Source organism: Panthera uncia, chromosome D2 (assembly GCF_023721935.1).
Source record: "Panthera uncia isolate 11264 chromosome D2, Puncia_PCG_1.0, whole genome shotgun sequence".
NCBI lineage: Eukaryota > Metazoa > Chordata > Mammalia > Carnivora > Felidae > Panthera > Panthera uncia.
In genome coordinates, this window is record NC_064818.1 from 76000075 (window position 1) to 76017001 (window position 16927).

The 16927-nt window shown below is 51.4% G+C and overlaps 1 protein-coding gene across 1 annotated transcript in view; it reads left to right on the plus strand.

The window, feature by feature from the left end:
- LOC125933170 (deleted in malignant brain tumors 1 protein-like) overlaps nucleotides 1-16927 on the plus strand; it is a 183441-nt gene that overhangs the window by 7742 nt on the left and 158772 nt on the right. The window contains 3 exon segments of the mRNA XM_049646026.1: nucleotides 767-920; nucleotides 1204-1406; nucleotides 1812-2133. Coding sequence (XP_049501983.1) covers nucleotides 767-920; nucleotides 1204-1406; nucleotides 1812-2133 — 679 coding nt within the window.

A 16927-nucleotide genomic window follows, 5' to 3' on the forward strand; every position in this document is an offset into this window, starting at 1 on the left:
TACCCCACAATTCCCCAGCCTAAGGTCTAGAGTCCGGAGTTTTGAGGATAGTCAGAGCAGTGCCACCAGCACAGTATCTACTTGAATGCTAAATACTATTTGTCATTCTCTGCTAAATAGTAATAGCTAATACTGTTGGGTGCTTCTTATGTGCCAGGAAATGCTCTGAGAGTTTTCACATATTGTCTCATTTAATACTCCTAAGAATCTGATGAGACAGATGTTATGATCACTCCCAGTTTTCAGATAAGGAAGCTGAGGCAGAGAGGTTATGTGACTTGCTCAAGATCATGGAGCTGATAACGGCAGAGTCAAGCTGCAAGCCCAGGCCTTCTGTGGCAGAAACCCTACTTTCGACCCCACTTTACACTGCTTCTTGTCAACTGGCATGATACCCTAGGGAATAAGTTCCTTTACACAGCGCTCTGCATGGGCCAACACTCCCACTCAGCCAGCGTTATCCCTGTAATCCCCTGAACAATGACAATCATCACTTTGTTGCTTTCTTGGCATTTTTGCTTCAAGGTGACTCATGCTCTCTCTGAAGCTTGGGTCACCTCTGGACAGAGAGTCACTTTTCTAGGCCCTTTGGGGGAGGTAGATCCTCAGATCAAGGTCCCTAATGTGAGGCAGCCCAGGACCAGGCCCAAGAGAGGAAAAACTGAGTCATGTTCTAAGGTCAGAGGACTCGTACCCAAAAGACAATTGCTTGTTGTAACACATCTGAAACCTGCCATGTTGGTGTGTCCCTCTCTCTCCTCTATAGGACCCTCTTCAAATTGTGGTGGCTTCTTATTCAATGCCAGCGGGACATTTTTCAGCCCATCTTACCCTGGATACTACCCCAACAATGCTGACTGTGTCTGGGAAATAGAAGTGAACCCCAGCTATCGCATAAATCTGGGATTCAACAGTCTGCAGTGAGTAACAGCCAGGTCATCTGGCGAAGGATGGTCCTCCACGGTTTGTGCTGTGTGCGGGGCTGAGATGATTTACACTCTCAGATGCCATGGACCACATGTCACATTGCTCTGAACCTACCATGAAGTGTCCGGCAACATTGGGAATTCCTTTAATCTGATTGAGGAACAGCTCAAAGAATATGTTAGATTCAGTAATGTTGCCCGTGAAAGTCCAAACTATCTGTAAAATACAGGAGCGATAGAGATTTCGATGTTGACACGAATCCACTTTTTCATACAGGCTGGAGGTGAGCAGCAATTGCAATTTCGATTATGTCGAAATCTCTGATGGACCGCTGAACAGCAGTAACTTGCTGGGGAAAATTTGTAATGGCACCAGGCAAATATTCACCTCTTCTTACAACCGAATGACTGTTCGATTTCGAAGTGACATCAGTATCCAAAGCACCGGCTTTTCTGCTTGGTATAACTCCTTTCCTCAAGGTGCGTTCACACTTAACCCGATCGACCTGACCTTGGAGGCTCAGTGTGTTTATGTGGACCCTGCTTCTGGGTATCGTGGTTCCCACATGAAACCAAACATCCCTCCTCCTTGTCTCACAGTTGACTGGTAAACGAAGGCTAAGAGATGTAGGGAATGGGGGACACAGCCTGGTCTTGGGTTTGCCACGAAATTCCCTGGAGACCTGGTGACGGACCTTACTGTGAACCAACATATTCCCATCTGGAGGGTGAGGGGGTCTGAGCCCCTTCCAGCTTGATCTTGGAGACGTCTGTACCCTGATCAGCCGCCTGGTGACTTTAGGAGTGAGAAAGGCCCATGGGTTATTTGGCCTGTGAGGTCTGTTGTGGGAGTGGCCATCATTTCTTATGCCGTGTGTCTTTCAGATGCCAGCCTGAGATTAGTCAGTTCAAATTCCTCCTACGGTGCCTGTGCCGGGCGTGTGGAAATTTACCACAATGGCATATGGGGGACGGTTTGTGATGACTCCTGGGACATTCAGGATGCCCAAGTGGTCTGCAGACAGCTGCGGTGTGGATATGCAGTGTCAGCCCTGGGAAATGCCCATTTTGGGCCCGGCTCTGGTCCCATCACCCTGGACGATGTGGTGTGCTCCGGGACAGAATCTACTCTCTGGCAGTGCCGGAACCGAGGCTGGTTCTCCCATGACTGTGCCCACCGGGAAGATGCCGGAGTCATTTGCTCAGGTACCACATGACGTCATTCATGGAAGGCCCCTTTCACCTCTGACCTGCTACAGAGTGACAGCTAAGGGCCGGTGGCTGATGGTATTTGTGGCCCAGTTCTGGAAGTGGAGGCAGACTGGAGCTTGTCAGCTTATGCCCTTGGCCTTCCCACTCCAGGAGACCATGCAGGGGCCACTGTGTCTCCGGTGGGTTTCTGGGCCCCAGAGCCATCGCGCTGAACACACAGCTGGCGTGCAGTGTGTTCTCACCCTTCTATCTGCCCTGTGACCTTTAGCAATGAGGTCATGTCTGTAGGCCTCAGTCTCCTTGTGTATGGAGAGGAGATTGTCACAATAAGCCTGCTTCTAAGGGCGATTAGAGAACTAAGTGGCTCATGCGCGTGAACCCTTAGAATGGTTCCAGACAAGTAGGAAATGAGGAATGAGTGATGGTGTGACTTTGGCTGTGGCACTGACGACCCCCATGTAATGATGGGGCTGGGGGAGCAGCTGGGGAGATGTGTGCAGGCCTCCCCCTGCTAACACAGGCCTCCACAGCACAATGCGCTCACTGAAGAGGTCAGACTGTGTCACTTGGGTGTGCCCTCCCGCATTCTGGCCCCTCCTCCAGACACACTTCAGTGACTGATGCTTTTTTTCTATCCCTTTACAGGAAGCTACCCAACAACACAGGGTAAGTACCTGTGATTCCTGCCCGCTGCCTGGCCGGCCCTCTCCACTGCTGGCGCAAGATGTCCCACTCGGTTTCACAAGAGTTGTCCCCAAGGCCTTCCCCAGCACTGGGGGCAACCCTGCAACTAATGTCCCTACCTGAGGAGGGCTGGGCCTCTCTCTCGGCTCCCTTTGTTCATCGGTAGCCTGGCCAGCCTGGCCAGCTCTCTGGTCAGTCTCTAGGAGAGGCCAGCCACCCGTGTAGGTCCTGCCTATCCTTAGGACACCAGACCCTGCTCAGTGCAGGCCAGGGGGTGCTGTTTCATCACTGAACTCCATGCAGGGCCAGTAGAAGCTCCTGATTGCCCGGAGAACTGAGCTCCTGATTGCTTCGGAGCTCCTGATTGCTCCAGAGCTGTGGCCAAAATTGCTCTAAGCATTTCCAACACACCCCTGGCTCCCGAGATCTTTCCCCTCTGTCCCCACCCCTCCCCTCCTCACCACCTGCTTCCCACAGCAGCGACCCCTCAGCCTCCCTGCCTTCCTTCTTCACACAGCAGCTGGGCATCCTTATGAAATGCAGGTGTTGGTCCCAGCCTCCACACCCTTGCACCCTTCATGTGACTCCCCAGGGCCATCTGGCCACAGATCCCCACTGCTTGGGAGAGTCTCTAGAGCTCTCCATGATCCACTTCCTTTGTCTGTTTCATTTCCTCCTCACCCCCTCCTCGCTCCGTCCACACTGATGTTCCCTAAATGTGCACCGTACTCTCACACCTGGGTCCCTTTGCACATTCTGTTCCCTCTGCCTGGAATGCCCCTGTACTTTTTTGCCTGATTCCATCCCCCCAACCCCGACCCCTCCTCACCCCCAGCAAATTACCTGCCTTCTTTCCTCTGCTTAGTCTGGGTCAGGAGCCAATGCTCTGGGCTCCCACCATGTCCTGGGCTTACCCTGATCACAGCCCCATCCTGCTATGCTGGGATTTGCTCCTTCCCATCCATCCCTCTGGGCTGTGAGCTCCCTGAGGGCAAGTATCCAGCATTTGGCTTTGAACCCAGGGTCGGCACATTTCCTCACAGCACAAGCGAGGACAACAACTGTGTCCACGATGCCAGGAAACTGATTGTTATCTTTTCTCTTTATCAACAGCCCCTGTTTACAACGTCACCTACCCGAACAGTAAGTTCTGGGCTCTCTGAGAAATCCCTTTCTTCTTCCCCAGTGACGGTGCCACCAGGTGGGGCGGCGGGGGTTAGGGGAGCCTCTCTGGACAGTCTGGGTCTAGGACGCCTCCTGCTGGGTTTCTGTCTAGGGAGTTGTTTAAAAATTTCCCCCAGGTGACTGTGCCGTGGGCTCTGGGGGTCCTCAACATTTTTGTTTCATCCCGGCAGCAAATTACTCCTGTGGAGGCTTCCTGTCCCAACCATCAGGGCACTTTTCCAGCCCGTTCTATCCTGGGAACTATCCAAACAATGCCAAATGCCTGTGGGACATCGAGGTCCGAAACAACTACCGTGTGACTGTTGTCTTCAGAGATGTCCAGTAAGTGTGTGGGGCTGCCTCACGGATATTTCAGAACAGAGCAAATGGCACCTAGCCCTTCAGGAATGATGTTTGCCCGCTTGACATGTTCTCTTATGGGTTCAATTTGTTTATCAAGCACAGAGGCAGCCCGTGGAGGTGCAGCCAGGACAAGAGCCTTGGTTTAAAGTCCCAAGTCTGTCACTAATTTGCTACGTGACCACAGGAAGTCACCTAATTTTCCTGAACCTGAGTCAAAGCAAGAGAATAAAATACCTGCTTCCCTCTCCTCTCTGGCTACTGGGAAGGTCACACGAGAGAAATATGCGAAAATACTTGGAAAATATTATCCAATAGGAGGGATGATTGTTGGAGTAATAGTAACACAGAGAATCTTATTAACCACCCCGGTTGTGGCTTTTTTGTTTGTTTGTTTGTTTGTTTTTTTTTAAACAATTTTCTCTCCACTCCTTCCTTTTTTGGGATGAGTTCTTGGGGTCAAGCAGAGGTGGAGAAGTCACTAGTGCAGAGGTTAGTTTATCTGTTCCTCATTCAATGAAGAGTGGGAATCACTGTTTTAAGCAGAAGAGACAACATCAAAGCCGCATTAATATAATATTGGTCCAAGGAAGGGAGTGACCATGCAGAGGTATTTTAGAGTCCAGGAAGGAGGGTACCATTATTTTTTCTGTAACAGCCATTCTTGAACAGAATGGTTTTCTCTCTTGCTTTTTGGTTGCGGTGCCCTTGCGAATCTCTGCCTTGGAAATTCATTTGGAGTCTTGTAAAAGATATAATATTATTTTAATTTCCTCATCATTATAATTCAATTTGGATTTCGGAGACTGTACTTAAAGCCCGTTCAATCCTCTGGAGGAAGGTTGACCACCTAACCTTCAGAGAGGTATTTGACTTGCCCAATATTTATTAGTTCAGTTACCTATTTCTATCACTATGAATTCATGAATATTTATATTATTCTATGGGAAACCAGGGTCTGTTTGATTGCAGAAACAGTCTAAGGCAGGCTGTGATCCCTTCCTTTCATGGTGCAAAGGGGTGTCAGGAGAGGGGCTGTAGATTCATATGCGTGACCCCAAAAGGCAGGACTAAGATCCATGGAGGTCACCGGAAGGTGAATGTCACTGTATTATCTTCAGCTATTATTTTCAGAAAGTCGCCATTTCTGACACCGAGGTGTGGCCCCCGTCACTGAAGTCTGACCCCCTGCATTAAATCCTGGCTGAAATCGAAGCCAAAACTCTGTGTTCTGTCCCTGCAGGCTTGAAGGAGGCTGTAACTACGACTATATCGAAGTGTTTGACGGCCCCTCCCACAGCTCCCCTCTGATTGCCCGCGTTTGTGATGGAGCCAGGGGCTCCTTCACTTCATCATCGAACTTCATGTCCATTCGCTTCGTCAGCGATGGCAGCATCACAAAGAGGGGCTTCCAGGTCGACTACTATTCCCGTCCTTCCAATGACAGCACCCGTAAGTCCCCTCGTGAGAGCTCGTTGTCAAGGGCACCTCTGAGAGGCTTCTGCTGCCCAACCCTTCTGTGGTTGTGAAGTAAGAAACTAGGGCAACCTTGTCAGGTCACCGAGGCTTATCTGGTGCTGGGAGGGGCCAAGAGCAGTGGTCTTGGACTCTGGCTGCCCAGAAATGAGGTCAAGGGCCAGAACTGGCCGATGGGCAGTGTGGTGGCCTTACTGTGGTCATCAGAGACTAAACGTGAGGTCATACTTTCAGCACATGGTGAGATGTCCGCACCAGGGGACACAGGTGACCTTGGGGCCACTGAGACTGTGTCCTGAGACAGCACGTTCGGCTGTGATCTAAAGATGGACTGAACCATTCACTCAGCTGCTTCCAGCTAATGGCCACGATTTGAGCTGTTAAATGGACTGATTTACAGATTGGCTTGGGGACTGGGCAAGGTGACATCTAAGCTCTCTCTTGCAGTCAGGATTTTAAGCATTGACTTGTTCCGTAGCGAAAGGACTTTATTTTACAATTTCCCAGCCCTTCAACTGGAGCATTACTTTATGGGTAAATGGCAGGTTGGCAAAACATTTTACCCATTTCGTGTCCTGCCTCCGTTTCTCCATCAGGGGAATCCTAAGTTCCTGTGCCCTCAAAGGGGCCTTGTGAGAATGACGCTGACCCGAGCCAGGGGGCAGGTGGGGGGTTGGGCTGAAGCCTGTTCCGATGTGGACTGTCTTCATCCGCCATCTTGGCCTCTGCGCCTTTCTACGGGAGGGGTGCCTGGCGGGCTTGCTGGGGTGCTGACTGCCGCTGTTGTTTTCCCTTGGCCACCAGAGCTGCTTTGTCTGCCGGATCACATGCAAGCCAGCGTGAGCAGGAGCTACCTCCAATCCTTGGGCTACTCTGCCCGGGACCTTTTCATTCCCAGCTGGAATGAAAGCTACCGGTGTCAGCCCCAGATAACGGCCAGCCAGGTGACATTCACGATTCCATACTCAGGCTGTGGCACCATCAAGCAGGTAAGCCTAAGGCTTTCTACTCTCTCTCCTACTGAGTGATCTTTCTTAAAGTGATGTATGCTGTGTTTCTTGAATTCATGATGCTACAGTCAGTGTAATCAGGGTGAAGATTTCAATCTGTCCCTTGGTGCTATGATGTAGCTACAGCCACTTCCAAATGTAAGGATGAGGAAGGAGGCTGCCTTCCGCACCCAGTTTTCCCCACCCTGTCGGGCATAGAGGGTGCAGGGCAGGCTGCCACTCACATCAGCAGTGACCGTAGCGCCTCCCAGGGGCAGCTCCAGGTTTTACAGGGCCTGAAGCTTATAGAGTTTGGGATTAGGGTTGGTGAGGTGGGGGGGGGGGTGCCTCATTAAAGAGAACAATGCGACCTTTTATAAATCTCATAAAAATATATGGCTATGCCAACACACCGCTAGGCCTTGGACAAAACCATGCATGTGGGAAGCCCTGAGGCTTAAGTTTCATTAGCTTCACAGAAAATCAGCCTCTGCAGCTACCATTTGCTGAGCTGTCACCATCTAGGGTGACCGACCGTCTTGGCTTGCCTGGGACTTTGCAGATTTCAGCATGGCAGAGTCCCATATCCCACAAAACTCCTCGATCCTGAGCGAACTGGATGGTTGCTCATCCTACTGGGGACCAGACACTGGGATTAGCTGGTGTCACGCTCCCCAAATCCCCATCAAGTGTTCTCTCATTATCAACCCACTTTAAAAATAGGGAGGTTGGGCTTCGAGGGGTCAAGCAGGTTGCCCAACACCACTTGGCCAAGAAACAGGAGGGCAAATGCCAGACTCTGGGAATCCCAAAAGCCTTCCCCGGAGTGAAAGAAGCCAGCCACACAGGAGTACTTACTCTTCGATCCCCTGTGTGTAAAATTCAGACACGGAGAACAAGTGAGTGATGGCAAGCCAACCTGGTCGGAGGGGATTGCCTGCAAAAGGGCAGGAAGGAGCTGTTTTGGTTCGTGGAAGTGTTCTGTCTCTTGTGGTAGTGCTGATTGTCAAACCTCGCTGAGTGGCATCCTTACAATGGTGGCATTTAATTTTATGTAAACTCACTTTAAATTATCTATTCTAAGTTCTGAACGTTTGGCTGACACCTAAGTAATCATTTCAAGATTTCGTCTTCGGGGAACAGGCGCAGTGCAAATGTTTTTACGTGGCTTAGGACTGCAGTAAACACACAACATGAAATGCTCGAACATATACAATGTGTGCAGCACACACACACGTTCAGAGGGTGTCAACTCACCAAAGACGTACTGAGCATTTGCTGTGACCCAGCACTGGGTCAGGTGCCGGGAAGATGCTGTTCATTACCTGGCAAGGTCATTCCTGATCCTTTGACACGTAAGAAACAACGGGAGACGAAGGGGATGGTCATTTAGCCAAACAGATTGGTCTGTCGGCCATGAGTGGGCGCCTAGGCCTGAGGGTCTAAATTGCCACTGTGGCCATTTCCTCAGTCCCTACAGACACTGGCTCCTTTTCCTCAGTCCCTACAGACACCAGCTCTCCTTCTGAGATGAACCGAGCGGGTCAGGGAGACCTACACGCAGAGAAGGGAGCGTATCACTCACACCATGCAAACGTTTTAGTCGACCTGGCTTTTTTATATTTTGCCCTATAATTTAATTCTGTTGGATTCTGGTGTGCCATGAGTTTAGTCAGTGGGAGTCAGTGCACCAAAGGTGATTATCCCTCCTGGTTCCAAACGTGCAGCCTGGAGACTCTGACATCTGGGTCACCTCATCGATGTTCCTTCGTCTCCATTAGGAGCCACCAAAGCAACGTGCCGGTGCTGGTTCTCCTAACTTGGCTGGTGGTGGGCAACACATGCTACGTTGCCCTTCCTCCATTTATTGAAATGGCTGCGTCCCCTACCGGGCTGAGGGCCTCAGGGCAGAGCCAACGTCTTATTCGTCTTTGCAGCTCCCAGTGGTGCCCAACCCTTTATAATCATATTATTAACCACTAATCTGTATGCCAGCAACTGAACTAAGTTCTACATGACTTCCGAAGTTCTCGGGGAAACTTTTATTCCCATGTAATCGTGAGGAAGCGCAGGCTTGCAGAGGTTAAGCCACTCGCCTGAGGCCACCTGGTCATGAACTGCAGAGCCAGGATTCAAAGGCTGGACGGCACGCAGCGTCTGACAAGTGTTGGCTGGTGTGTCTGAATAGGTGAGGTCCCCCCACCACAGGGGAGGGACGCCAAGTGGAATCCTGAGTCTGAGACTTCATGAGAATAGCAGTTGACTTATGTGCAAGACTCCCCGTTACATAGTGAGTTCCTTCCAGACTGAGCAGACATCTGATAATGAATTGTAATATAAAATCAGAACTGCTTTTTATGATCAACAAATAAACCTTCACGCCACATTCATTGCTTGGAGTGGATTCAGAATTTAGCTTGACCACAGAAGTCAGGGACAAATGTGAATTCTAAGAAAACTTTGGTTTCAGTATCTGGAGTGACATTGAAGGCACCTCAGCTGGTCTCTGAAGGAGTAACCAAGTGACATCTATATGGTTGCCTTTGACAACCACTTTCACTCAAACATAAAGCAATTCTTTTTTCTTTAATTCGTTTTAGAAAATATAGTGTATTTTCCATGCATGGATGGTGGGCATAGAAGAGATAAGGTCTCCCAACCCCACCAGAAGGATGCCTTCCCCAGACCTGAGTCCAGAAGGTTCTGGTACTCCCCTGCTGTCTGGAGCTGCAGAGACCTCCCCAGCCACCCAGTGGAGAAAAGGAAAAGGAGGGGAAGGAAGGGTCATAGGGCTGGCAAAAACATTATAATTACTTGTTAAAATGTTCTCTTTCCACGTGTTTTTCTGGAAGGGACAAATTCAGTTGAGTTCTGCAACTGCAGGCCTGAAGTGAAAGCCTTTCGAACAACTCTGTTTTTAATTTTGGGGAGAGAGAGAGCGAGTGAGCACAAGTGGTGGGGGGGCAGAGAGAGAGGGAGAGACAGAATCCCAAGCAGGCTCCCCACTGCCAGCACAGAACCTGATGTGGGTCTCGAACTCACAAACCCTGAGATCATGACCTGAGCCAAAGTCAGGAGTCGGGCACTTAACCAACTGAGCCACCAGCTGGCCCCCAGCACACTCTGTTCTGAAGAACAGTGGTGTTTAGGTGTACATACAGGTGCTGGCTGCAGCAGAGAACTTGTCTAGACTCCCAAATAGTCAGGAACTGGGTTTTGTTCTGGACAGGGCACACAACGAAATGTGACGACATGGCAAACTGCTTTTTTTTTTTTTTTTAAGAGTAATTTAGCTTCACATTTTAGGACACCACCGTGGTGTTATTTTCGTTCTTGTTCTTGCAAAAGCACCAGTTGCTTGCGAAAATTCATACTTGGCTAGCAAAAAGAAGTTTGCTTCTGACCATCGTAACACTGGGAGGGGGAGTGTTACCCCTGCCTCTGCCTGGCAACCACTGGCTTGGGCTCACCTCGCTTGGGGCCAGGTGATCATGACCATGAAGCTGCCAGAGGGCCGCATTTATCTGTGTCTTCTTGGCCATCTGGGCCCCATTTTTCATTCATGACAGTACTTTTGCTGAGCCCTGTCCCCTGTGCCTTTCATTCATTCCACGGTTTTTATTGATGCTAATAGAACTGTTGACACCATGCCAAGTCCTGATGACATCATTTTTTCCTTGAGATGCTCACAGACCATGGAGTGCAAGGCTCTCATCCCCAGAAGGTCACTCTTAGGCACATCGAACAGCATGAGAGATCAACATTCCTATGAATTTGCTGTAAAAGGCACAGTAGGAAGCGGTCCCGTGGTAGGGGGAGTGGAAAAGCAGAGTGTGACGGGAAGGACGCCAGCATTGTTGCAGCCCATTCAATTGCCCACCTGAGCCTCTGGGGAAGCCCCCACCCCTGAGGTCGCTTCCCGTCCCGGCAGCCTCAGACACCAAGCTGCAATAGCTACTGAGCCATCCGAACAGCACAGTGACAACCGATCCCACCAGCCTCTCCCCCAAATACGTCAAATACATAGCCACCTCCCTTGGTTTATCCCAGCCATGGTGAGAAGGAGGCAAAGCCAGCACAGAGGGCCCTGAGCCACGGAGTCCGGGCAGCTTAGTTGAGCAGCACGGCCAGGGGTCATCCAGACACGCCCGTCTTCCCAAGAGGAGCGGCTCCCAGGAAACCCTAACACCTGGCCCACACTGTGGTCCCCATCACATGGTAGAGGAAGGGAGTTGTGTGAAAGGAAGGAGTCCTGCTGGTGTAGCAGCATGCCCAGCCCAGGTCGTGGGAGCCATGGTAGCAGCCGCGTGCCTTCTCTGTGTGGTCCTGGGAGGGTTTTGAAGTCTGGCTGAGTCACTTTCCCCTCGTTGTCACCCAAATCAGCAATGAGCTTCCCTTAGCAGGTGACAGTTGCCTGACTTTGCTCTCCCGCCTTCCTCTCCCAGGCCAATAACGATACCATCATCTATTCCAACTTCCTCGAAGCAGCTGCTTCAAATGCCATCATCAAGAGGCATAAGGACTTCCGCATTCATATCAGCTGCAGGATGCTCCAGAACACCTGGATCGACACCATGTACATTGCTAATGACACCGTCGACGTCAAGGAAGTGCAGTATAGCAGTTTCAACGTGAACCTTTCCTTTTATACATCATCTTCATTTTTGTATCCTGTGACCAGCAGTCCGTACTATGTGGACCTGAACCAGAACTTGTACCTTCAAGCTGAGATCCTCCATTCTGATGCCTCCTTGGCCTTGTTTGTGGATACCTGTGTGGCGTCCCCATATTCCAATGACTTTACATCTTTGACTTACGATCTTATCCGGAGTGGGTAAGGAGTGTCTTCATGGAGTGAATGTTAGCCTTCACCTGACAATTCAAACCCAAGTAGCCCAAAGTCTCAAGGAATGCAGATTTGGGTTCTAGTGGTTCCAACGTAACCATTCAGGTTGTCATTCCTGGTTCACATATAGGGAGACAGATGTGTGGAGATGGTGGAGAAGTGAATGAGTCACCAGCAGTCACCAAGCAGGTTAGCTGTAACTGGGATCTGACCCAGGTGACCAAACTCCATAAGAAGACATATGTGTGGCGGGGAAAGCCTTGGTTCTGCAGCAGATAGAGGTTGAGATGCCAGCTCTGCCGTGGACCAGCTGCATTGCTGTGGGCGGGCAAGGGCGTCTATCCTGAGCCAATCTCCCCACCCATCAGATGCTCATAGTGATGCCCACATCATAGGCTGTTGGGAGGATGAGATGGGAGGGAGTAGATGCGGCCCTGGGCAAAGAGCAGGCACAGAAGGTGGTCCACAAGGAAGGTTGTGGGTGAGTAGCAGGGGTCGGCAAGGGTCCCTTAACCTAGAAGCTGAGAATGGTGGTTCCAACCAAGCCAGTTGGTGGCCAGTGGTGGCCAGACTGCAGTTACTGGTACCCAGGTTGCGCTTCTCTACTACAGTCCTGCTTCCCTGGATTATTTATTTATTTTTGAGAGAGAGAGAGAGAGAGAGAGAGAGAGAGAGACAGCATGAGTAGGGGAGGGTAGGAGAGACAGGGAGTCACAGAACCTGAAGCAGGTTCCAAGCTCCGAGCTGCCAGCACAGAGCCCAACACGGGGCTTGAACCCATGACCTAAACCAAAGTTGGACGCTCAACCGACTGAGCCACCCAGGCGCCCCTTGGCACCTCAGTAACAATCACATAGAAGCACAATTTAGAGGTTGTGCTGATAGGCTAAGGGGCTCTGTTATGAATCAGGGTTGGGAGGTTAAATCTTACACCTCCCTGAGATACTAAAAACAGCATCTCTTTCCAGGCACAGTTTGAGTATGTGTCAATTTGGTAAATAGGTGTTAAGGCCTGTCTCGTTCCATCTATGCAGTTGGTTCCGTTCACGGCACCCCCCCACCCCCACCCCCTTGGCAGCAAAGATGGGAGAGAAGCTTACCCAAATTCTCTTTCTACAAATAGTAACACGGTGACATTGGAATTTATGTCAAACGATTGAGATTAACACGAATGAGTGATTTGGCTCTTCTCTGCTAAAAGATTCTTTTTGGCCAAATTCTGGCATATATGTATATAAGATAATGCAGTGTCCTCAGGAAAGGGGGATGTGCATGTGGGGGTAAATGTGGGCCCAGCTGTCCCTGGAGTACATCTGGCCATCAACCAGATCACCCACCTGGGGGCCCTTCAGAGTAATCTGGAGCTTTAAACACACCCATGCTCAGGCCCCACCTGCACATTCTCTTTATTTGGTCTGTGGTGGGGCTTGGGGATCCGTATTTTTTAAATTTCCCCCAGTGATTCTGAAGTGCAGCCTGGGTTCTGGAGCTCTGGCCTACACAGACCGCCATGACTAGTGTGGTTTTTTGGGGAATGCAATCATTTCCCGGCAGCCCCTGAGCTACCCTGACCTCATTTACAACTGTCCTACTTCCTGACGAGGCTCTGGGTACTTTCCCTCTCACCTTTGCGGCTAAAGTGACCCCTGTGGGAAAAAAGAACGTGGTATTTGAGAGAATGTGTGTTGAAAGTGGAGGAAGGAACTTCTGGAAGGCAGAAGGAAGACAGCGAGTAGACCCCGGGTCACATTTCGCAGGCGGAGTCAGGGCCGCCCTAGGGACAGCTCCCGTCCACCACCAAAAATCTCCGCCTAAAACCCCACGGGCCAGTTTCTTTGCTCTCCTCTTCGCTACGTCATGCCAAATCCTACCGTAGGAGACACTCACGGGTTAGGCAAGCTCCTTCCTCAGCTCGGGGTGGAGCTGGGAGATACTCCTCATCCATATCATAGTACAGTTTCTTTCAGGGGATTCTGGTCATGTTCCTTCTAACACAGTGGAGATGAGGCGACTGAGGGAAGAAGGAGGTGGCTGATATTGGAGTAGGGGACGCCGAGGGTAGTCAGGCTCGTGTGGGAAGTACAGCCACCCGGGCCAGGTCAGCAGACACAGCCCCGGAGAGAGGGCGGCACCAGAGACACTGGAGAGTAGCCGAGTGTCATCTTGCCTGGCCCTGAGACCAGGAAAGGAAAGGGAATGCCATCTTCTTGCCTGCCTGCCCTCTCTCTGGGCCCCGCGACCTCCCCGAATCACCTGGATTGCCAGGGCCGCCGAGCACATGGTCACTGGGCACCCGTTGTGCAATCCGGGGCCTGCTTGTCCGTGCGGCAACCCTGGGCTGATTTCCCGCTTTAAGATGCTGCTGAGGTACCAGAACTGGGATTTCCCTGGAGGCTGCCAGGCCATGTGTGAACCACGCGTACTGAGGGCAGGAAGGTGCAGCCGGGAACGCGGGCCTAGAGGAGGCCGTGGGGTTCCACGCCCGGCCCGGGCGTGTCCTGAGAAAGGCAGCGCACCCAGGGCTGACAGGCGGCTTTTCTCCTCTTCCAGGTGTGCCAAGGACAGAACCTACCAATCTTACTCTCCGCCCTCGCCTCGCATTGCCCGCTTCAAATTCAGTTCCTTCTACTTCCTGAAGCGCTTCCCCTCCGTGTACCTGCGGTGTAAAATGGTGGTGTGCCGGGCGGACGACTACTTCTCCCGCTGCCGCAGAGGCTGCATCGTGAGGTCCAAGAGGGACGTGGGCTCCTACCAGGAGAAGGTGGACGTCGTCCTGGGACCCATCCAGCTGCAGGCCCCGTAGGCTGTGAAGAGGAGCCTGGCCAGGTGGCCGCCCTCCCGCCCCTAGGCCTGCGGCCCGCGGGGACCCGGGATGATTCTGTCGGTGTCGTGGTCCACCTCAAATCGGGCACCCACCGTGTGCCAGGCCTGCCGTGCCACACCGGGCGATGCGGAGTTCGCTAGATCTGCTTCCTGCCTTCTTCCATGGGCTCCCGGTCTACGGGGGACCATGTGTAGTGCTTGGGCAAGAGAGTTCCCCCCCGCGACACCGATACCTTTGTCCTCTGGGATCTGAACTCCCAGAACCTCATACTCCTCATCTGTAACACAAAAATGTTAATACTTCCCTTTTAGGACTGTTGAGGAGCTACAATAAAATAATGTTAAATTGCCTTGGCCTCTACCTGGTTTAAGTTCTTGGGGGTGATGAATGGTGGCTTTTGTTACTATGGTCATTGTCACCAATATCAACAACACAACATTAATGATAACATTATGACGCATGACAGTAATAACAACGGGGGCCCGTGTCCCCGGGCACGGCGGAATCGGGGTCTAGGCCGTGGGGATGCAGGCAGGATCGGTTTATTCCCGCTGCTCACAAGGCTGATGTCTCCTCAGGGGTCGGCCATCCCACTTTCCTCCTCTTCTAGAACAGGGATTGCATTTCCTGCTCTGCTGTTTTGTTGGCGGTGTGGATGACGACATATCACCAGACTCATTCCCAGGTTTTCTGGTCCAGGCTGAGACAGGTCAACAGCTGTGGTAGCACCGGTGACAGGGACAGGTGTGGGGTAGTGGTAGTCATCACAAACCCTCCTCTGGGTTATTGGGTTCCACCCCACGTGGCATCTTTGGCGGCTCTGTCTCCTCGTGTCATGTGTCCTGGTGCGCCCGTGTCCAGCTGATTCTAGGCTCTTACCTCACATAAGCACTCATTCCGTGACCATTCATCGAGGGACTCTTATGTGCCAGGAGACAAACAGAAAGAGATCAAAGTCCTGCCCCCTGCCCCCTGCCCCCGTGGAGCTTACATTCCATGGGAAGGGGATGCTCGTCAGAGATAAGTTGAGTGCATGGTACTTCCAGTGGGGTGGGAGCTATGGAGAGGACACAGGACAGGGTGACTGGTGACGGGGGGCCAACAGGGACGCCGCAGGCACTGTCATCTCGGCTGGAGTCTTCCTGGCTGTGGCAGTCTTCACCCCAGGGCCTCATGGCACCCTCATGGCCAGTGGTTGGCCCTGGAGCCCTAGGATGTGAAACCAGGAGGACTTATGTGGTGCTCAAACGTTGGCCCCACCAGCTCTGGAACCCATGTGAGAAAGGAAGAAAAGGGGCCCCAGAGTTTGGCGCCCAGCAGCACCCCAACTCTGTTTACCTTGTCACGGGCACAAGGTGAAGGGCAAGTGCAGACAGGTAGTGGCCGGTTTTCCTGGAAACACAGGCTTGATGCTGGGACAAAATGTCAGGCAAGCAGGTGCCAATATCTTCAAATCCTGCAGGCAGCTCTGAGCCAACAGAGAACAAAAAAAGCAGGAGAGCTCTTTCTAGATGGAATCTCTCTGTCTCTCTTTTTTACTTATCATAAGCTAGGTTCTTTGGATGTGGTATACTTCTTAGCCTTTACTTATGATAGAAAAGCTGAATAAAGATCTTTTTTCAAAGCAAGTGTTGGTTTGTTCAGTGTTTCTAGTGGCTCACCTAAGCACTGGATCCTTTCGAATTCAGGAAACAGATAGGGTGGGCTGTCAAAAGGAATGACAAAGGTTACAGGCTCTGCCTTGTGGCTTCCACAATTCTAAGGAATAGATGTGTCTTCCTTTGTCCTTGACATGTTTTGGTTCTGCCCAAAGGCAGAAATTCAGGGTAAAGGCTCGAGAAAGATCAGAATGCTAATGCAGCATCACATTTAGTGCCTGAGACTTAAAACATTGTTGCTTCAATTTTCCAGGGATCTGCATCTTTTAGCTTTTGACCGGACATCCAGTACAGTGAGTGGGGCAGAAGGTGCGGGAGGGGAGAGAGATTAGGCAAGAGAGCAAACTCCTCAGGGCCCCTAGATTTCTGGGACCTGTTTGCATTGTGATCTCCAAGGAAAAAATTGATTGACAGGTGGCCCTAGGATGTCAGAAGAAACAAAAGGATGGGATGCCTTCCAAGGAGGCAGTAAATTTGACGGAAACTGGGAGAGCAACCATACCCTGGGCACCTCGATCAGGCTTAGTAAGAGCGGGAGCCTTCGCATATTGCCTTGGCAAGGCCAATGTTTGTCTTTCTGAGCCAGGCCAAGGACCCTGGCCCTGAGAGGGGACTGCTAGGGGGAGCCTAACTCCAAGCATGTGACTTGAGCAGGGTGAGACCCACAAGGGCAGCGGCTGTAGGCAAACATTCAGGACGAGGGTAGGAGAATTCCAACAGAGTTGTGGCCACAGCTACCAGTGGATTCGGGCTGACGGAGAGGTGGGAAGCAGCCGCAGGGAGAAATC